The sequence below is a fragment of the Nomascus leucogenys genome, chromosome 7b (assembly GCF_006542625.1).
Source record: "Nomascus leucogenys isolate Asia chromosome 7b, Asia_NLE_v1, whole genome shotgun sequence".
Classification (NCBI taxonomy): domain Eukaryota; kingdom Metazoa; phylum Chordata; class Mammalia; order Primates; family Hylobatidae; genus Nomascus; species Nomascus leucogenys.
In genome coordinates, this window is record NC_044387.1 from 55,578,977 (window position 1) to 55,601,750 (window position 22,774).

At 38.2% G+C, this 22,774-nt stretch overlaps 1 protein-coding gene across 1 annotated transcript in view; it reads right to left on the minus strand.

The window, feature by feature from the left end:
* TTC28 (tetratricopeptide repeat domain 28) overlaps positions 1 to 22,774 on the minus strand; it is a 726,372-nt gene that overhangs the window by 338,018 nt on the left and 365,580 nt on the right. The window contains exons 3-4 of the mRNA XM_003258029.2: positions 10,385 to 10,532; positions 848 to 1,120 (exon numbers count right to left, since the gene is read on the minus strand). Of these exons, the coding sequence (XP_003258077.2) occupies positions 848 to 1,120; positions 10,385 to 10,532 (421 nt within the window). The remainder of the gene's footprint in view (positions 1 to 847; positions 1,121 to 10,384; positions 10,533 to 22,774) is intronic.

The window sequence follows — 22,774 nt, forward strand, 5'->3', positions numbered from 1 at the left end:
ATGTCCCTTCTCTTACTCCAATCCTGTAAGTCCTTGAATAATCACCATAATGACCATCATAATCATAAGCCATACTTATTTTACAAATGAGAAAACTGGGTCACAGAGAGGTTAAGAAACTTGCCCCAAGTCACACAGCTAGTAAGTGGCAAAGCCAGGATTCTAAACCCAGTAGTCAGGCTCCACAGTATACACTCTTAACCTCTATACTATACTATCTCCTTCAACAAAATGATGATGCATCCTAATGAAGGAAAAAATTAAAACTAAGATGAAAAATTAACCCAACAATGTTATCATCTCACATATTTTGTAAGCCCAAATCTCTGAAGAGGGCAGTGAGTATGTTATTCCACATCTCTTGGCCTTTTGGGAGTGCTAGAACCTTGTTATATGAGAAAGCTGTAAAGACCTGAATAGTCTAAAACAGAGAATGTTCTAGAGGCACTCACTTTTTTTTTTCTTTGTTTTATTTTTTGTTTAAGAGACAGGGTTTTGCTCTGTTGTCCAGGCTAAGAGTGCAGTAGCATCATCATAGCTAAGTGTAACCTTGAATGCCTGGGCTCAAGCAATCCTCCCACCTCGGCCTCCAGAGTAGCTAAGACACAGGTACACCACACCCAGCTATTTTTTTTTTTTTTTTTTTTTTTAGAAACAGGGTCTCACTCTGTTGCCCAGGGTGGTCTCAAATTCCTGGCCTTAAGCAATCCTCCCAAAGCGCTGGGATTACAGGTGTGAGCAACCAGGCCATCACTTTTCACTGCATATTATTCTCATTCATGTCATGTTACTCAGCTTTCTTTGTTCCCTTTCTGCACTGAAATAGAGAAGAGAAGCATCACTCTACCTAAGGTCTTGGCTACATCCAAGTCCTGCTGCATATATCCAGTGCTCTTCTCTGTATTTCCAAGAGACCAGTAAGCACTGCTCAGGGCAGAGAAAACAGAACCTCTCAGTTTGAGGCTGCAGGTACCAATCTTCAGTGCGGCTTCTAAGACAACCACAGAGGCCCCATGATGGCCAGCTGTCAGGAGTTCCTGCCCAACAACAGACACGACCACAAAGGGACTCTTGTCCAGTTTCATTTTCTGAAGCTGCTGATAAGTGGGCTCGAGGGAGTCTGAAAATAAACAACAATAACAGCAACATAACAGGAGAATGTAGGATGATACAAAAACAATCTTTTCTAACATGCTCTAGAAACAAATGTTTATCATACCTTTTGTGGCTTATTTCAAGTATAAATTCTTCAACCTTTATTCTAGTACCACCCTAACTGTCTGCTTATCTCATATGACTAGTATCACAAACCCCAGTCCAGTAATTTCCTTCTCCTCACTCTTGCATGTATATGTCTTATCCTTTCTTTTGGCCTTTGTGATCATCATGTGCCACTTTCCCTGAATAGTTCCCTCTCCTCTGTCCTGTTCCCCTCTCAAAATATTACAGGCATATCCCTCAAGTCCTACTTGTACTGGGAATATCCCCAGGTCCTCCTCTGGCATACATTAATCTGTGTATCCAAACTTGTGCTGCATTTTAATAGTATTGCACAGTTTGGTCACTATTTTAGAATTGTTCTACACGTATTAATTTTGTAAATATTTTTCCAGCTAAATCTAAAGACTGCTATAGGACTACTGTAACTCCATAGCAAGTGGCACAATGTGGGTACTCAGAAAACTCATCATGAACACAGGTGAAAGTCCCTAACATGTCTGGCATTTGATAAGAGGTTTGTTTGTGACAGGTTTTGCTCCGTCACCCAGGCTGGAGTGCAGTGGCATAATCGTGGCTCACTGCAGGCTCAACCTTCTAGACTCAAGTAAATCCTTCCACCTTAGCCTCCCAAGTAGCTAGGACCACAGGCACACACCATTGTCCATGGCTAATTTTCAAAAAATTTTTGTAGAGATGAGGTCTCATTACGTTGCTCAGGCTGGTGTCAAACTACTCGGCTCAAGCAATCCTCCCACCTCGACCTCCCAAAGTGCTGAGATTACCGCTGTGAGTTACCACGCCCAGGCTGATAAACTTGAATCTGAATGACAGATTAATAAACCCTGTCCATATTTTTTCCTAGAAGATGCAATAAAAGCTCTCCCAACAAAACCCTTGTCATTCTCACGGGTAACCCAGTATCCATTGCTGCTTCTGAGACCAGTAGCCCCCGACTAGAAGAATATTATCCATTTTTGTTGTGGTCATAAATGAAACCATAAAGAAATCATCTGAATTTATTTATTAAGATGGAAGATAAAATTAATGTTGGTCTCATTTTATTTTCATATGGTATTAAAAGAACATAGATGGGGTCAGTAAGCCACAGGAGATTTTTTTCCCATTTGAAGCTAAGTTTGAATGTAGATAACCTCTAAGCTCCTTTTCCCAATTCTTTTTTTCTTTAAAGACAACTGCAGAGGTATTAATGATAGCCCTAAATGAGATGGCACTTAAAAAGCATTTATTATTAGCTTTCCTGAAAAACTATTTCACATTAGTTTTTCCACTATGCACATGTAAAAAAAGAAAAACTATAAAATGGGTGGTCTCTTTAAATCTTGAGTCTCCTAGCCAACAGTACTGCATTAAAATGTAATTTTTACAATTTATGACTTTGAATCTAAACTCTCCACTAGAAAGCTCTTGTCTGAATCAACAATGCCACAGAAATCTTGAAACCTGGAAACCTGCGGGTGCCTAAAGCATTTTTTTCCTTCAATCAGATCACTAACAGAGAACAAAGAACATTCTTACACCTGTCAAGATTCAAGCCGTGCAGAGTGCTGGTAAACACTAGCTAACCAATGGGGTTAAGTACAGGCACAAGAACCCAGGAATTGCTAGAATACCAAAGCACAATACCATAATGAAATACTGTGAGCAGAATTTTGGTGGTGTCCGCTGATGAGTTTGGCAGTCAATGTTGATCACATCAGCATCCCACTGGCCAATTAGCAGAAAAAAAATAATAGAATTTTAGAGTTGAAAAGGCTTTTAAAATATGCTCTCTTAGAAATGAAGAATCTGAGTATTTAAGTGACTTACCCAAAGTTGGAAAGCTTGGGACATAGCCAGGATAAGAACACACTGCAGGGCTCTAAGCCCAGGTTCTACAACATCACACCAGGCAAGATTCTTAGTTGCTAGCGACATACACCAATCTTGGCTGCTTGTAAGCAGAAAAGAAACACATTGAGTGACTACTGGGAAAGGTGGAAAACCAGGCCTCCAAACCCTCAGTCAAAATCATACCACAAAAGCTGCCTGGTGAAGGCAACATAACCATTGTAACCAGGACACCACAGTTTACAATGCTCCTCCCCACACCACCTCACTGAATGCCACCCTTGGAAAATGAGTGTCACCATTGCCACCTCCACCACGAGAACAAATTCTGTGCTATCCTTTCTTCTTTGAACCTTTAGCTTCTGATTCAAGGATGGGGTCCCAGCTACTAGGGAGAATGGGAAAATTAGGATCTGATGCTTTCAGCTTTTATTATAGACGGCAGAAGCAGAAGTGTATGATGGAGAATGCCCTAAACTGACAGCCCAAATTGACTGATGGCTAGCAAAGATACTATGCTTTACTCGGTGATATCTTTTCCCAGAGCAACCACAGCTAAGTTAGAGAAATAATCATCTAATTGAGACTCTAAAATTCTACAACAATGGTAGGAAGAAGAGTGAACATTGCCACAGAAAGAAATACCTGGAAGATTCCCAAAAGAGAAAGAAATCTTTAATTGTACAAATTTTCACTAGATGAAAATGAAACTGATGAAAGAGAAGTAAAAGATAAAATTTCCCTTCTCGGTATATAGGAAATACACTTCAAAAGATAAATTATAATGCAAAGATCAATGCAAGGCTAATATACAAAACATGCTATAAGAGTTTGGAACAGGGAGGGATTATCAAGGGCAACTGGAAAGCTTCATGGAAGCAGAAATTGATCTCTTGAAAAAAGAGTAGGGCTTAGACAAGTCTTTGCTAAGCATTTCTGAGAGTAGAAGGCATTTTATGCAGAAGATTTGTCCTAACAGAAGTGCCAGGGAAGACAGATACATGAAATGACAGGGATTGCTGAATAGGCCAGCTTGAACTGACCAAAGAATACTTGTAGGGAAGGAAGTTGATGTAAATTAATGGGGAAAACACTGAGCTACATACATACAGACACCTGTATTTAAAAGTCACATAGCCTCAGTCTCTCACTTGGTCAAATGTGTAGGTTGAAAGTGGTGATTGTTACACAAATCTATTCATGTATATATGTATGTCAATGTGTACAGATACACACACACAAAAGTCCATTTCACTGTATATAAATTTAAAAATTTTTTACTATCAAATTTCTCTGCTTGGGTTGTAATTATGTCTCATTGGTCCACACCCACAATCAAAAGCTCTAGATATACAAGTGGTAAGATAAGTTTTCTAAATGTATAGGTGATCACTACAATTATTTCCAACTCTATTATTCTAACTCCGATTTTAAAGTAAACTTGGTCTATTAGCAAAGAGACTAATTTTGTGATTTTATCAGGCTAGGTGAAACAGAGTTTTGGCAGCCTATAGCTATTAAGATGCTTTTCTTTCTAGAGTCTATGGATAATACATGAAATAGGCAATGTCAAATGAACTCCATAAGAATATAAAGCCCTTTGCAACATCAATTCATCAGCCATTAAGTGTTTTTGAAATATAAAGGCTTTAAAAATTTAAGATGAACAAAATCATACTTCCTAACACTTGAAGAGCTTGTAGGAATGTAGCAGAGGCTAATAATAAACAAAATCACACTCAACTAAGAGATATACTGTATTTCATCAGTTCTGAGATGCACATTTATTCACATATTAACAATCTCTGAATTTGGGATTTAATACCTGTGAACTCAACAGTGCTATGAAATGGTGTGTCACTTTTATATCTAAAGGGGCCTAAAAGAGCTCTTTCGGAAGACATAAAATAAAAATATGTGTCATCATAATAGTCGGTAGTTTTTTCCTTTCTTTGTAATACATAAAATAATGAGGCCAGGCATGGTGGCTCACACCTGTAATCCCAGCACTTTGGGAGCCAAGGCCAATGGCCCAGGAGTTCAAGACCAGCCTGGGCAACACGGTGAAACCTCATCTCTATAAAAAATACAAAAATTAGCTGGGTGTAGTGGCACAGACCTACAGTCCCAGCTACTCAGGAGGCTGAGGTGGGAGGATCACCTGTGCCCAGGAAGGTCGAGGCTGCAGTGAGCCATGACCATGCCACTGTACTCCAGCCTAGGTGGCAGAGTGAGATCCTGTCTCAAAATAATAATAATAATAATAATGATATAACTTTTAATTCAGAGTTCTTAGAAGTGGTAAAATGTGCTATGGGACCCCAAAAGAGAAAGTTTTTACTAACTCTACCAGGGTAGGTCTGGGAAGGCTTCCCAAAGGAAGTGGTACCTGAATAGAAATCAGAAACGTGAGAAACCAGTGTTTTCTAGGAACTGCAGGTAGTTTTAGTTGAGAATATCTGGAGATAAGAAGGAAAGAGAGGCAAGGTCTTTTCTACTAAGGCTTGAGAGAAACTTCTCCAGTGAGTGCTCATAAAGAGGACCTTAGGTACTACGTAGTGTTCGTTCCACATCCACACCACTACGCCTGCCCTAAACATAAGAGCAATTAGTACTGCTGCTGCTTCCACTCTTTGGTGAGAAGAATGGCATCATACTGCAGAGGAAAAGGCATCCTACAGAGGCCTGCCTTTATATGCTAGTTCTTGACTTTCAAAACAACATTAGGAGATGGATATTATAATTTCTCTCTACAGATACAGACTGAAGTATAGAGAAAGGAAGCAACCTTGCTCAGCCAATGGACTAGCAAATGGCAGTGCTGGAATTAGATTCCAATCTTTTGGGGGAAGAAGCCTATGTTTTTGTTTTTTGTTTTTTGTTTTTTTTTTTTTGAGACGGAGTCTCGCTCTGTCGCCCAGGCTGGAGTGCAGTGGCGCAATCTCGGCTCACTGCAAGCTCCGCCTCCCAGGTTCACGCCATTCTCCTGCCTCAGCCTCTCCGAGTAGCTGGGACTACAGGCGCCCGCCACCACGCCCGGCTAATTTTTTTTGTATTTTTTTTTAGTAGAGACGGGGTTTCACCGTGGTCTCGATCTCCTGACCTCATGATTCGCCCGCCTCGGCCTCCCAAAGTGCTGGGATTACAAGCGTGAGCCACCGCGCCCGGCCTGTTTTTTGTTTTTTTAAGACGGAGTCTCACTCTGTCTGTCACCCGGGCTGGTGTGCAGGGACACGATCTCAGCTCGCTACAACCTCCGCCTCCCAGGTTCAAGTGATTCTCCTGCCTCAGCCTCCTAAGTAGCTAGGATTACAGGTGCCCGAGCCTATGTTTTTAACATAACATTTCAGAAGGAAGCCTCCTGTGAAAAGTGACTCCCACCTAAAAGAGAATCAGAGGGAATGAGCCCACTTAGGGTAGACAATTAGGCAAATAAAAGGTGAGCCCCAACTTGACCCTGCAAGAAAAGCTTATACATTTAACAGGCATTTTCCAATAGCACTTCATAAAATCAGCTTCCCTGGGTCCCCAGGAGCTGGTGGAAACACCACAACAGGTGATAGACCATAAATGTAATAGTTTTTAGATTGCCAAATTAACAGGAAGAGAGACAATATACACAAGAGGTCCTCAGCAAGAAGTGACCCTAGCATCTTTAGAGGAACAAATAAAGGTAAACTCAATCTCACTTGGTAATTACATTAATAAATCCATGGTTGGCAGTAATAGTATGCTACAACATCCAAATTTGCTTAAGTGTTTGTAAGATACAATAAACTGAAATTGCTGAAAGATTATCTTAAAAAAGAAATAGAATATGGTAAAAAGATTACTTGAGAAATCACATAAAAGAAAGTATCAATTTATATTTATTTTATATTCTCATTAATGATTTAAGAGAAATACATCATATAAAATAATGTAAGTATATCCACAGGAGAAAAGGTTTAGCTGATATCTGATTTGTGTGCATGAGTGAAACTAAAAAAATAAAGTAAAACAGATTTAATCAGTTAGAAATACAGGCAACAATAATAAAAAATCAAATGAGCATCAGTGTGGAAAAATATAATGTATTTATATGGGGGAAAGGGTATATTAATATAGGTTGGCCCTGCCTTAAAAGAAATAAAATCTTAAAACTTCCACAAAGACCAAACCACAGGAACACTGTGCAAGTCATGAGAGCTTTGTCTGCTTATAGAAGCACCAGGACCAGTTTTCTCCGCTGCATTCAAGGATTACAAAACAGGCTGGTCTGAGTGCAATAGTAGTTACAACTAACTGATCACAACCAGTTACAGATTTATCCTTCTCCACTCTCACTGCTTCACTTGACTAGCCTTTAAAATACAAAAAAAAAAAAAAATTACAAAAACAACTGACGTAACAGATCAGACGTATATGTAAAGTGACCCAAACTGCACAGCTCTGCAACAATGGCAAAACTTAGGAAGCTGCACGAGGCTAAAATAAACAATGGCTTAAAAAGTGGGCAGCAGCCGGGCGCGGTGGCTCACGCCTGTAATCCCAGCACTTTGGGAGGCCAAGGCGGGAGGATCACGAGGTCAGGAGATCAAGACCATCCTGGCTAACACAGTGAAACCCCGTCTCTACCAAAAATAGAAAAAATTAGCCGGATGTGGTGGCGGGTGCCTGTAGTCCCAGCTACTCAGGAGGCTGAGGCAGGAGAATGGCGTCAACCCAGGAGGTGGAGCTTGCAGTGAGCCGAGATGGCGCCACTGCACTCCAGCCTCGGCGACAGAGCGAGACTCCGTCTCAAAAAAAAAAAAAAAGTGGGCAGCAAATGATGAGAAATTTTGTCAATTACAACCATATGACAAAAAGAGAGGTCATTAAGATGTGGGATGATGCACAGAACAATACTGTGCAATGTAACATACTCCATAAATTGTTGGTAAGAAAAGCCTACCTGGAATAGATACAGTGGTAAAGACAATGCTAAAAATAAATCAGATAAATTAAATTGCCTTAAGGGAAGACAAGAAGATATTGAAGCATTCCAGGCAACAGTAGGAAGCTGCTTTCTCCAGGTTCAGCCTTAGGTCACTTACATAAGATGGGAAAGAACCTGGTAGAGAAAACCCTAAGGGTGACAGCAGCTCTGAGCTATTTCTAGCAGTGCAGGGAAGATTTCCCTACATTTATCTAAATAGATCGCTTCAAAGGCAAAATGGTAAGTGATTCTACTGATCTCAACACATTCACTCCAATATTCTAAGGCAGCAGCAGAAGAACCTCAGAATAAAGAGGTAGTATCTTCCTGAACTAAATAAAAAATGTTCCATGTAAATTCCTTGTGGAAGGGTGTAGGGAGAGAACAAGAAAAAACTAGAAAATGGAAAGGAGAGATAAGATGATTTTTTTCTTATTGTCCATTCTGCCCCTGCTCCCTAAGCCCTGGAGCTCCAAAATGCATCTGCTCTAAGTCAGAGTTTATTTATTTTTTATTTATTTATTTATTTATTTATTTATTTATTTTGAGACAGAGTCTCACTCTGTCACCCAGGCTGGAGTGCAGTGGTGCGATCTCGGCTTACTGCAACCTCCGCCTCCCAGGTTCAAGCAATTCTCCTGCCCCAGCCTCCTGAGTAGCTGGGATTACAGGCGCGCACTAGCACACCCAGCTAATTTTTTGTATTTTTAGTAGAGACGGGGTTTCACCGTGTTGGTCAGGTTGGTCTCAAAATCCTGACCTCGTGATCTGCTCACCTCGGCGTCCCAAAGTGCTGGGATTACAGGCATAAGCCAACACGCCTGGCCAGTCAGAGTTTATTAACAGCAGGTCCCCAGGAGGTTTCAGCCTGTGGCAAAACCTCAGCTTTGTAGAGTTTATAAAATCGCATAAAGAGAGAGGTTTTCTTTTTTTTTTTTTTTTTTTTGAGACGGAGTCTGGCTCTGTCGCCCAGGCTGGAGTGCAGTGGCGCAATCTCGGCTCACTGCAAGCTCCGCCTCCAGGGTTCACGCCATTCTCCTGCCTCAGCCTCCCGAGTAGCTGGGACTACAGGCACACACCACTACGCCCGGCTAATTTTTTGTATTTTTAGTAGAGACGGGGTTTCACCGTGTTAGCCAGGATAGTCTTGATCTCCTGACCTCGTGATCCGCCCGCTTCGGCCTCCCAAAGTGCTGGGATTACAGGCGTGAGCCGCCGCGCCCGGCTGAGAGAGGTTTTCTTAACACTTTCTTCCTAAAATATCCTGAATTTCAGGAAAATATTTTTTATAGCTATGAATTACCCAGAGACCAAATGAGCACCATTTAGTTTATCAAACTTTTATTTGGCACATACTTTGAGCCAAGTATAATACTAGCCAGTATATTAAAAATATCTAAGGCTGCGAACATTTTCAAAACTAGATAAAATGTTGAATGATGCTGCTATTAAAAATTTTAAGTTCATTTTTCCATATGAAAAATTCAAAAACATACCACTTCAGACTGAAAAACAGAGTTCTGCTTGACATACCCTGATTAAAATGAATCATTATTAGCTGTCTACTGTCTACCATAAATCTGCCTCGGTGTCTCAATCACTCCCCAAAGATAGCAATTGCTATACATACTTTTAGTCAAATCTTCCCAAGAATTCATTCCTCAAAAATCAACACTCCTCAGAATGAAGCCAATCTGTTTTGGGCCTCAGAACTCCTCCAACCTCTACAGTACCATTTTCAATCCATTCTTTTTTTTGTTCCAGAATACCAACCAGTGTAAAGTAGAACAGGGAGAAAATATGTAAACTGGTATCTGTCTTGTTTCTTTCTTCTTTTAATTCAACATAATCTTTTAATGCTCCTCTGAAAAATTTGAGACACAGCCTACAATTAGATATGTATTTCTTTTATGAAATATAAGAATGTCAAATGTCTTCTCTTATTTAAGTATTTCTAGAAGGCATATACTGGTCCATCTGAAAATCAATTTCCTACTAAAAGTGTTGTGGTTTAGAATTATAGAATTTCAGACTACAGAAAAACTATAAGGGTTTTTAAATAATCCCAAAAGCCAGAGAAGTTGATCCATTTACCCATTGTCATACAGTTAGTTAATGAAAAATATAAGAATGTAATATAAGTCCACAAACTTCTAGGTGAGTGGCCCTTCTACCATACTATTCTGCCTCATTAACATCACTTGTTGGCAGTGATTTTTTATTTTCCTTGGTGTAAAATATCAAATCTTAGCAAATTTGATAACCTATCAATTCTCTGTGCCTGAGCCTAAAGTCTTGGAAGGCTAGAAATGATCTTCTTTAAATTAATGTTATACCAAGTACTTTTATCATATTTACCTCTCATGGGAGATTTCATGGCGGCTTCCACCATCCCCACCAGAAGCTGGAGACTCTTGGGGTCTTGAGCCAGTCCAGATGCAAAGGCTGCCAGGGCATCGGCATGACGTCCAAGGTACTGGAGGGCAACACCCTGTCGGAAGTATGCCTAGAAATAAAAGATATAAGATGCATGTTTTGCCTGTGTTCCAACAAGGCTGATGGTGATTCTTTACTAGAACAGATCAGCAGAACTAAGATTGAGATATACTTGATTTAAAAACCTAGTGAACAGTTCATAATGAAATGAACTAACTTCTAACATCATAAGCATACTTTTATCAGGCAACTTCTATTTAAAATTTTCATCTTTTCACTTCTAAGACACATCAATTTTATCACATTCTTTGGTATTTATTCACACGTTACTTTTATTGTTTTTGAAGTATTTTAAAAATATTTCTTATCCCACCTTTAATGCCATAAGCTCCTCAGGAAAGGGACTAGAAGATTTCTTTATATCTCACCTAAGTATCTAGTACAGTGCAAAAATAAATGAGATGAATTCTACTTATTTTCTATTTCCCCCCTTAAATAATTATAAAGGAACAAATGAGTGTGTGATTATTGTTAAAATAATTTTAATAATGAGTAACACAACATGGCTACTTACTTTTAATGTGTTGTTTCACACATAATATTTAAAAGCAATTACCTATATGTGTGCTTTGCTTAGAAACCAAAAAAGGTTATTATCCTTTGTATTCTTTAAGTGAGTTATTTTAAAAACTAGTATTATCAATTGTGATTATAGGGAAACATTCCTCCTTCTAACTAACTGCAGAAAAGACCAGAGAATTAGTAAGATATTTAAATATTTAAATTTTAGAATTTTAAAATAGTTTTAAGAAACTGCCATTTGTTTTCTTTTCTCTTTTTTGTTCTTTTAATAGACAGAGGGTCTCACTCTTTCAACCAGGATTGAGTGCAGTGGCGCAATACTAGCTCACTGCAGCCTTGAACTCCTGGACTCAAGCGATCCTCCCACCTCAGCCTCCCAAAGTGCTGAGATTACAGGCATAAGCCACTGCACCCAGCCTGCAGTTTGTTTTCAACTACACAGAATAAAACCAAGCGGGTGACAAAGTGTTACTTGTATACAACCAGCAAATTAGGTGTGTACCTAATTAAGTAATACATACAAATAACATATAATTAACATATTCATTGCTTATATGACAACATCTGCTTCTAAAATACTTGGTCTCCTATTCAACTGAAATATTCTTACAATTCTGTTTATAACACAAACTTATTTTTTTTCAACCCAATATACTTAGAAATTGTCACAAATTGTATTCATGGGATCTAAATGAAGTTTCAAACTCTTAAAGCTACCACTCAATAAAAAATACATAATTAAAAAATTTTATATTACAAATGCATATACACAGAGAGTGAGAAAGCACCTTTTGTGTTTACAAGATATATTTACTTATCTTATTTTTATAATGATAATTTGAGGTAATTTAAGAGAGGCAACACCATTCAGTGTTTCTATTAAAAAACAATCCATAAACAGAATGAACACTCAAATTATTACAGACTACTCAGGCTTCTATGAAAGTATCAGCAGCTGTTAAAACTCAGACCCCAGTAAGATAATAACCTATAAATGCACTTTCATTACTAATTCATAGGATCACTTCCCTTCACTGGACTCAGCCACTGTTTTAATCTTTAATGTGTTTACAAACATTTTTCATTACCTTTTTCATTTCACTTCTTAGGTAGTTTCTATATTGCAAGAGGCAACAGTATATTCCAACTAAAAATAACTATATATAAGTACAGAAATACTATATTAAAACTAAACTAAAAATATACATGTTTTTATATACAAATATGCCAAATAACTGTAAACTTATTAAGAGACACAAAAAATGTCTTAGTTACTGATTTCACATATTATAAGAAAAAAATCTTAAGTTAGTATCAATGAATTCTGATAACTTCTTACATATTTGAAGCAAAACATTACTTACTTGAGAGGGCAACTGATTTTCCTGTCTGCCAAGTAAAAGCACTGAAAAGTATGATTTACCTACTGCTAGGGAGGTAGGCAAAGTTCAGTGTTAAATGCAAGCTTTGGTCTCATGTTCACACAGGAGCTCAAGAAGGTGCATGTTTTGTTTTCTTAGAACGCTTACAAATTAGATAAAAAAAGGTAAGATTGGACCATGCCTCCCACAATCTTGGTTTCCTTTCTTCAAGAAAGGATTTTAAAAAGTGGTATAGGAGAGAAGGTTCAAAGGTCATCTTTGATCTTCTCTCATGCCCTTCCAGAGTCCCTAATCCAACTTTATGAGATTTTACCTGTTAAAAGCTTAGGGTTGTATCCCTGTAAAGATAGCATAATGAGTATAGCTCTGACAACTCCCTGTTCCAAACTCATAGAGTGGGGCTCTCCCAACATTTATCCATGCAATATTCATTGCATGTACAAATGGCTGTTGAATAAAAATGAGTTCTTTATACTTTTGTGAGAGATATGTCACTATGGAGTTCAAGCTGATGATAAAACCTAGATTGTGAGTTATTGAAATAGAATAAAGAGAATCCAGTACAGTACTTGGCAAAGAGTTAAGCACTCAATGAAATTAGCTATTTTTGTTATTAGCTAATGGGAAAAGAATCTTAATAAGAACACATAATTATAGACTAACAGAATACAAGAGAGTCCAATAAATATTTTAAATATTTTCGCATTCAATATAATATTATTCAATTTCTATTACTGTCTCATTCATTCTTTCTCTTGTTCCATAAAAGACTATGAGCAATCAAGAAACTACATAATTGAGAATTCTCATTGCTGTACGGCTCCCAGACAAAATCTAAGCCACCTGACTAAAATAAATTGGTATTACCAAGTTCTGAGCGAGATAACAGCCACCATAGGCTTGCCAGCCTTCTCCAAAGCAAAGGTCAGGATATGTTGAGATTCACAGCTGTTTATCCAAGCTTCAGGAGAATTGATGTAACCTGCCAATAGCCTATCTGCTTCTACTTCTATGGGTTCCAGCTACTAATGTTTATCTTATTATCACAGTTCTCACAGAAAGCCACTTCATCTGGGAGAGGTACAAACTTATATATATAGAGGCAGTGTATGTGCAGCATGCCAAAGATGGGGGTCTCTAGGGCAATGTTGAATACTTGGTGCCCAGTTAACATGAGATCATATAAACACTTACTTCATGAACCCACCAAACATACACCACATGCTGGTCATTGGTTTGGCAGCAGATGGAGAAGAAAGGGCAACATGGACTAACTGTCGAGAACACCTATACCCTAAGTACAATGATTTTAGGCTGAAGCTTTAGCCAAGAAGAAGAGAAATGTATAGGGAGCTAGTTAATACACTGGACTAAAGTGGGATGCCTAGATTTTCAAGTGTTCCATTCATTTATTTTCTTGTTGGTCACCACGAATACACCACAGTGATTATTCCATGCATACTACTAGTTGACTTCAGAAATCATATAAAGACAACTGAATTACAAGAATAAGTTTCCATTACTTCTTTCTCTCAATGAGCATTCCCTAAAAATCAACAGTGCCAGGCACTGTGACACATAACACACACACACACACACACACACACACACACACACACACACACACACACACAAAAGACAAGAGCACCCTCAAGGTGCTCACAGTCGAGAGGGAAAAAATATAAAAAGCTCTAAGTGTCTTGACTGCTGGCTGCAGTAAATGATAACTAAAAGTAACTAATGCTGTAATATTTCAGAGGTAACAAAAATGTAATTAATGACCAAAGTATTTATGTCCTATTATTAAAATTGTTAGTATTACTAGCATTTGCTTTTTACTAAATGGCATTTCTCTCACCCCAGAGGGTTGAAATAAAAACACTGAAAAGCTAAATAAGTGAAACAGGAAACAATTCACTGTGCAAGTACCTCTGGAAGCAAGGAAAGACCTTTAGTCTTTACTTTCAACACATCATTCCTGGTTCAGAATTCCAAAATGTGACTGAACCAAACAATAACCTAATATCCTGCTCTCCCTTGGCCTAAATGAGTAACGACGTAAACTACTATGTTCACAGGTACATGTGTATAACAACATATGTAATAAATATATGTAATATGTAATGATATATAGAATAGTATATACTCATATGTACAATGCATAACCTAGTACTTATTTCAAGTATTTGCAGATTATTTGCAAATACTTGAAATTATTTGATTTTATCTGTATTTTCAAATGTTATACTTTTATATTCTTTTTTTTTTTCTTTTTTTTGAGACAGAGTGTTGCTGTCACCCAGGCTGGAGTGAAGTGGCACAGTTTCAGCTCACTGCAACTTCCACCTCACTGCAACTTCCACCTCTCTGGTTCAAGTGATTCTTCTGCCTCAGCCTCCCAAGTAGCTGGAAGTTCAGGTGCGCACCACCACTCCCGGCTAATTTTTGTATTTTAGTGGAGGCGGGGTTTCACCATGTCGGCCAGGCTGGTATCAAACTCCGGACCTCAAATGATCTACCCACCTCGGCTTCCCAAAGTGCTGGATTACAGGAGTGAGCCACCGCACCCGGCCTACTTTAATATTCTTAGTCCATATTTCAAATTTGGAATTTGAACTTTTAAAATCTCCTGAAGAATAATTATTTCTAATTATAACATGGTTTTATATCTTCCAGTGAATATATGCTTTCCATATAATCACTATCTTTGTTCAACTATACTTGTAAATCACATGACTTTTTTACTAAATTTTCCCTTATTTTATTTTAAAGATGATTAGAAATGGGGAAAATAGAAGTGCTGATGCTAGTTTTTAAAAAGCAGCACCACTGATTTATAATTTAACACAACTGGGTCAAAAGCAAAAATGATTATAAGAGGCCAAAACTAAAAACTTTAATATCACTGTATGTATACAAAACAACTTTGTTCAATTGTGATGGAAAAGGATAAAATTAGAGAATATGTAAACCTTGGTTTTAAAAGAAAAACTGATTTTTGAAACTTTATATTTTTAATTTTAGCAGGTACACAGTAGGTATATATATTTATGGGATACATAAGGTAGTTTAATACAAGCATACAATGCATAATAATCACATCAGAGTAAATGGGGTATCCATCACCACAAGCATTTATCATTTCTCTGTGTTGCAAACAATCCAATTATACTCTTTTAGTTATTTTTAAATGTACAATAAATTATTGTAGACTATGGTTATCCTGTTGTGCTACCAAATACTAGATCTTTTTCATTCTATCTAACTATTTCTTTTACTCATTAACTATCCCACCTTACTCACCCACACACACACACTACCCTTTCCCAGACTCTGGTAACCATCATTCTACTCTATCTCCATAAGTACAATTGCTAAATGCCCCACAATTAAAAGACACAGACTGACAAATTGGATAAAGAGTTAAGACCCATCAGTGTGCTGTATTCAGGAGACCCATCTCACACGCAAAGATATACACAGGCTCAAAAGAAAGGGATGGAGGAAGATCTACCAAGCAAATAGAAAGCAAAAAAAAAAAAAAAGCAAAGGTTGCAATCCTGGTCTCTGATAAAACAGCCTTTAAACCAACAAAGATCAAAAGAAACAAAGAAGGCCACTACATAATGGTAAAGGGATCAATTCAACAAGAAGAGCTAACTATCCTAAATATATATGCCACCAATATAGGAGCACCCAGATTCATAAAGCAAGTCCTTAGAGACGTACAAGAGACTTAGACTCCCACACAATAATAATGGAAGACTTTAACACCCCACTGTCAATATTAGATCAACGAGACAGAAAATTAACAAGGATATCCAGGACTTGAACTCAGCTCTGGACCAAGCGAAACTAATAGACATCTACAGAACTCTCCAACCCAAATCAACAGAATATACATTCTTCTCAGCAACACATCGCACTTATTCTAAAATTGACCACATAATTGGAAGTAAAACACTCCTCAGCAAATATAAAAGAACAGAAATCACAACAAACTGTCTCTCAGACCACAGTGCAAAATCAGAACTCAAGATTAAGAATCTCACTCAAAACCACACAACTACATGGAAACTGAACAACCTGCTCCTGAATGACTACTGGGTAAATAACGAAATGAAGGCAGAAATAAAGATGTTCTTTGAAACCAATGAGAACAAAGGCACAATGTACCAGAATCTCTAGGAAACATTTAAAGCAGTGTGTAGAGGGAAATTTATAGCACTAAATGCCCACAAGAGAAAGCAGGAGAGATCTAAAATCGATACCCTAACATCAAAATTAAAAGAACTAGAGAAGCAAGAGCAAACAAATTCAAAAGCTAGCAGAAGGCAAGAAATAACTAAGATCAGAGCAGAACTGAAGGAGATAGAGACACAAAAAACCCTTCAAAAAATCAATGAATCCAGGAGCTAGTTTTTTTTTAAAGATCAACAAAATAGACCACTAGCAAAACAAATAAAGAAGAAAAGAGAGAAGAATCAAATCGACGCGATAAAAAATGATACAGGGGATATCACCACTGATCCCACAGAAATACAAACTACCATCAGAGAATACTATAAACACCTCCACGCAAATAAACTAGAAAATCTAGAAGAAATGGATAAATTCCTCGACACATATACTCTCCCAAGACTAAACCAGGAAGAAGTTGAATCCCTGAATAGACCAATCACAGGTTCTGAAATTGAGGCAATAATAGCCTACCAAACAAAAAAAGTCCAGGACCAGAAAGATTCACGGCCGAATTCTACCAGAGGTACAAAGAGGAGCTGGTACCATTCCTTCTGAAACTATTCCAATCAATAGAAAAAGAGAGAATCCTCCCTAACTCGTTTTATGAGGCCAGCATCATCCTGGTACCCAAGGCTGGCAGAGACACAACAAAAAAAAGAGAATTTCAGACCAATATCCCTGATGAACATTGATGCAAAAATCCTCAATAAAATACTGGCAAACCGAATCCAGCAGCACATCAAAAAGCTTATCCACCACAATCAAGTCAGCTTCATCTCTGGGATGCAAGGCTGGTTCAACATACGCAAATCAATAAATGCAATCCATCACATAAACAGAACCAATGACAAAAACCACATGATTATCTCAATAGATGCAGAAAAGGCCTTCAACAAAATTCAACAGCCTTTCATGCTAAAACCTCTCAATAAACTAAGTATGATGGAACGTATCTCAGCATAAGAGCTGTTTATGACAAACCCACAGCCAATATCATACGGAATGGGCAAAAACTGGAAGCATTCCCTTTGAAAACTGGCACAAGACAGGGATGCCCTCTCTCACCACTCCTATTCAACATAGTATTGGAAGTTCTCTCCAGGGCAATCAGGCAAGAGAAAGCAATAAAGTGTATTCAAATAGGAAGAGAGGAAGTCAAATTGTCTCTGTTTGCAGATGACACGATTGTATATTTAGAAAACCCCAACATCTCAGCCCCAAACCTCCTTAAGCTGATAAGCAACTTCAGCAAAGTCTCAGGATACAAAACCAATGTGCAAAAATCACAAGCATTCCTACACACCAATAACAGACAAACAGAGAGCCAAATCATGAGTGAACTCCCATTCACAATTGCTACTAAGAGAATAAAATACCTAGGAATCCAACTTCCAAGGGATGTGACGGACCTCTTCAAGGAGAACTACAAAACACTGCTCATGGAAACAAGAGAGGACACAAACAAATGGAAAAACATTCCATGCTCATGCATAGGAAGAATCAATATCGTGAAAATGGCCTTATTACCCAAAGTAATTTACAGATTCAATGTTAATCTCCAAGCTACCACTGACTTTCTTCACAGAATTGGAAAAAACTACTTTAAACTTCATATGGAACCAAAAAAGAGCCCACATAGCCAAGACAATCCTGGGCAGGAAAAACAAAGCTGGAGGCATCACACTTCCTGACTTCAAACTGTACTACAAGGCTACAGTAACCAAAACAGCATGGTACTGGTACCAAAACAGATATATAGACCAATGGAACAAAACGGAGGCCTCAGAAATAACACCACACATCTACCACCATCTGATCTTTGACAAACCTGACACACACCAGCAATGCATTGATCTTGCTGGGAGCTGCAGACCGGAGTTGCTCCTATTCGGCCATCTTGCCAGCCACCCTCCCTATTTCTTTATACCAAAATTTAAAATATTAGTCAGATGTAGCGGCATGTGCCTGTAGTCTTAGCTGCTTGGGAAGCTAAGGTGGGAGAATTGCTCAAGCCCAAGAGTTCAAAGCCGTAGTGAGCTATGATGGTTCCACTGCATTACAGCCTGGGAAAGAGTGAGACCTTATCTCTAAAAAAAAGAAAAAAAATTCTCCAAGTTTGTACAGATTGGCTGTGTACTGGGGACTATCTGTATTCTTTTGTATAGGTCGCTGGGGATTGTTTGTTTGCATTACAATGTTTTTGGGGAATATTTGCTCCTTTTCTTCCCTGAGGGAATTTTGAGGTAGGTGAAACAAAGGCAGATACCTTGCATTAATAATATAGGTAGTCCCCAAACAGGTTAGATCGGATAAACACAATTATTTGAAGATAAAGTTTGCTCTGCTCCCTAGAGAACCAGAGACCTAGTTCTCACTATAGGAATGCAGAATGTCAAGTTTAAGAATGTCAACAAGCCAGGGAGGAGGATGGGACAAGGTGAAGCTAAAATGTCAAAGACTTTTATGCCATTTTGAAGTTGCTTTCTTCTGGATTTGGATTTTTTTTTTAACTGGCGTAAACCTATGACTGTGTTCTAGAGTTCTGACGAAGTTGGTATTGACAATTTTTCTTTAGTTTTTGATATTGCTTCAGAGGGACAGGCCCTTGGAGCTATGATATCTACTTCTCCATGTTTGCTTAGATTCCTCCTTGTTATCATGTTTAAGAATTTTTTTATCTAACCCTCGGTTACAAACATTTTCTTCTAAAATTCTTATAGTTTTACTTGTTCACATTTAGATTTGTGGTCCAGTTTGAGTTAATTCTTATATAAGGTGCAAAACAGTGTTTTAGGTTTTTATTTATATGAATGTCCAATTGTTCCAATGCCATTTATTGAAAAGAGTAAGTTCCTTTCTTTTTTAGTTCCTTTTCCACCTTTGTAAAAAAATCAATTGTTCATAGTTGTGTGGGTCTATTCCTAGACTCTCTATTGTGTTCTATTGATATGAATCTACCCCTTCACAATATTACAGTCTTGCCAATGCACCACAATGTAGCAGTCTCAGTTGTGAGGTATTACCTAGAGTTCTTTGTCTCATGGCCAAGAGAATTAAGGAGCATGGACACAAAGGATGAGGTTGGAGTGAAAGTTTCATAAGTGAAAGAAGAAAGCTCTCAGCTGTGGTGAAGGGATCCAGAAGAGGGGTGCTGTTTTTACAGTTAAATGCAAAGACTTTTATAAGAAACTGATAAGGGCTGGGTGTCTTATTTGCATAAGGCACAAAGTTCTGGTAGTTACACCCCATTCTTTTAATGCGCATGCGGGCCCTAAGCTTGAGTTACTCCATATTGCTTTATTCCACTTACTGCACATGTGTCAGGGGATGGAATTTTCCATTGCAGGTGTGTTTGGGCAAGTCACCTGTGCAGCCTTTCTTATCTGTGTGGCTATGGGCATGTCTTAGGCAAGCCTGACCATGCAAGTTCCCTTATCTGTGCCTGCAGGCTGTTCTTCTGCTTGAAAGAATTCAACAGAGGACCTACCCTAACTGCCTGCCTGACCTGTTTCTTCCTTTCACCTCTCTCATTACATTGTGTTGATTACTGTAATTTTTTAGGAAGTTTTAAAATTGGGTTCTGTGATGCATCCAACTTTTTCTTTTCAAAATTGCTTTGGCTATTTTAGTTTCTTTGCTTTTCCATATAAATCTTTTTAGACTCAGATGTCTATATGTACAAAATATCTTGTTTGATTTTCATTGGCATTATGTTAAGTCTATTTGTATTGGTTCAATTTTGGGAGAACTGGCATCATAACTATATTTAGTCTTTCAGTTCATAAACAGGCTATGTTTCTCCATTTATGTTTTCATTTTATTTCATGAGCATTTTTTTAGTTTTCATTGTAAATCTCTTACACATATTTTGTTACATTTACATCTAAATAATTCATTTTTTGGAGCTATCGTTTTTGAAAGTTCAGTTTTCAGTTGTCCCTTGCCAGTATGAAATATGATTGAATTTTGCATGCTATTATTATTAATTTTTTTTGAGACAAGTTCTCACTCTGTTATCCGGGCTGGAACGCAGTGGTATGATCATGGCTCACTGCAGCTTTGAACCCCTGAGTGCAAGTGATCCTCCCACTTAAGCCTCCTGCATAGCTGGGGCTACAGGTATGCACTACCATGCCTGGCTAACTTAAACTTTTTTTTTTTTTTTTTTTTTTTAGAGAGAGGATCTCGCTATGTTATCTAGGCTGGTCTCAAACTCCTAGGCTCAAGTGATCCTCCTGCCTTGGCCTCCTAAAGTGCTGGGATTATAGGCATGAGCCACTGCGCCCTGCCTGTTACTGTACTTTTATGTTTTAAAACATTTACTTATTCATTTTTATATCTTTTATTTCTTTTCTGAGTGTTTCTGTCTTTCCATTTGTTATAAGGGTTGCCTTTACTTCTTAGAGTATGGTTGTAATAGCTACTATTAAAATCTTTGTGTGATAATTTTAACCTTTATGTCATCTTAGAATTGGTGTCCATTGATTGATTGATTTCCTTGTGAGTTGAGATTTCCTTGGTCTTTCATAGGCCAAGAAACTTTGGTTTATATTCTGGATATTTTGTTATTATCTTATGAATCTTTATATCCTGTTTATATTTTAAGAAGAATGTAGTTATTGTTTTAACAAACAATTTACCTAGTTAGATTCAGGCGATAAGTTTCAATACACATTTTATAGACTTTATTCCCAATGTCAGTTAACTTTTCACAAGTTTTGTTGTTCTACTAGGACCTGTCCTTCATATGCACCACTGAGCGTTCTGAGAACTGGATAGTGGCCTATCCTATACTTTTCACAGCCTTTGGCATGCCATTTAGGGCAAGAACCATACACCACATAATGGGATTGCTCTCATGAGCTCACTCCTATATCTGATATCTTCAACACTTTCCAGCTCTCTGACTGTCTTCCTTCCTATCTCCAGCCAAAAGGTAGGACTTTAGTTTCCCTCTGTTGCCATACATATCCTGTAATTGTCTACATAAAGTATCAAGCAGTGAAAATGCAGACAGAGGAAGAAATTATTGTAAATCAATCTGTACCCTCAAGACCACAGCTCCTATAGTCAGAGAGAAGGGTCTCCTTCCTCAGAATTTAGATGACTGCCCATTATACACTGCTTTTGCTTGTTGTTTTGGGGTCTTGCTCTGTCACCCAGGCTGGAGCGCAGTGGTATGATCATGGTTCACTGCATCCTTGATGTCCTGGGCTCAAGTGATCCTCCCAAGTCAACCTCTCAAGTAGCTGGGGGTACAGGTGTGTGCCACCACACCCAGCTAATTCCTTTTTTTTTTTTTTTTTAGAGATGAGAGTCTTACTATGTTGTCCAGGCTGGTCTCAAACTCCTGGACTCAAGTGATCCTCCTGCCTCAGCCTCCCACAATGCTGAGATGACAGGCATGAGCCACTGCCCCGGCCGCCTCCACCGCTTTTGTCATCCCCAGTACTGCTGACTTGCCTGGAGTGTGGATTGTGAGAGAATGTTAAGAAAACCAGATTTTCTTTATTCTTTCTGACCTTAAGAGTTCCCTTTTTTCTTCTCTGACCAAAGAGAAGGCTTTTTTGGCACACTTTCTGTTTGCACCCAATAAGTGCATCCTGATTTGAAGCTGCTTTTGAATCCAAGCTGGTAACACCAGATGGGAAAGAAAAACCAAAACAAATCAGGAAACCCATTGCTGGCTTGTTACTGCTTTGAATTCTGTTCTCCTTCCTTGAGTCACCTGCTACCATTTACTCTTCAGAGTCTTCAGAGTCTTCAGAAAGCTGTACTATGAAGTCTTTTCAGGGTATAGTTGTGTTCAATGGAAAAGATTAAATGAAGTGTACTTGTTCCATCTTGCTTAGAACTGGAACCTCTTTTTGAAAAGATATAAAACATGTTGTATTTTTATACTAGTAAGTATTGAGAGGCCGTCATTTTTCTTTTCTTGTTTTTTCATTTTGATATACGGTACCCTGCGCACATGTCAATGTAGAAAGATCATATAACATGGGATGGAGAAAAACGTAGGCTCGGAAGTGTATTCTTTTTTTTTTTTGGACAGAGTCTTGCTCCTTTACCCAGGCTGGAGTACAGTGGTGTGATCAAGGCTTATGAA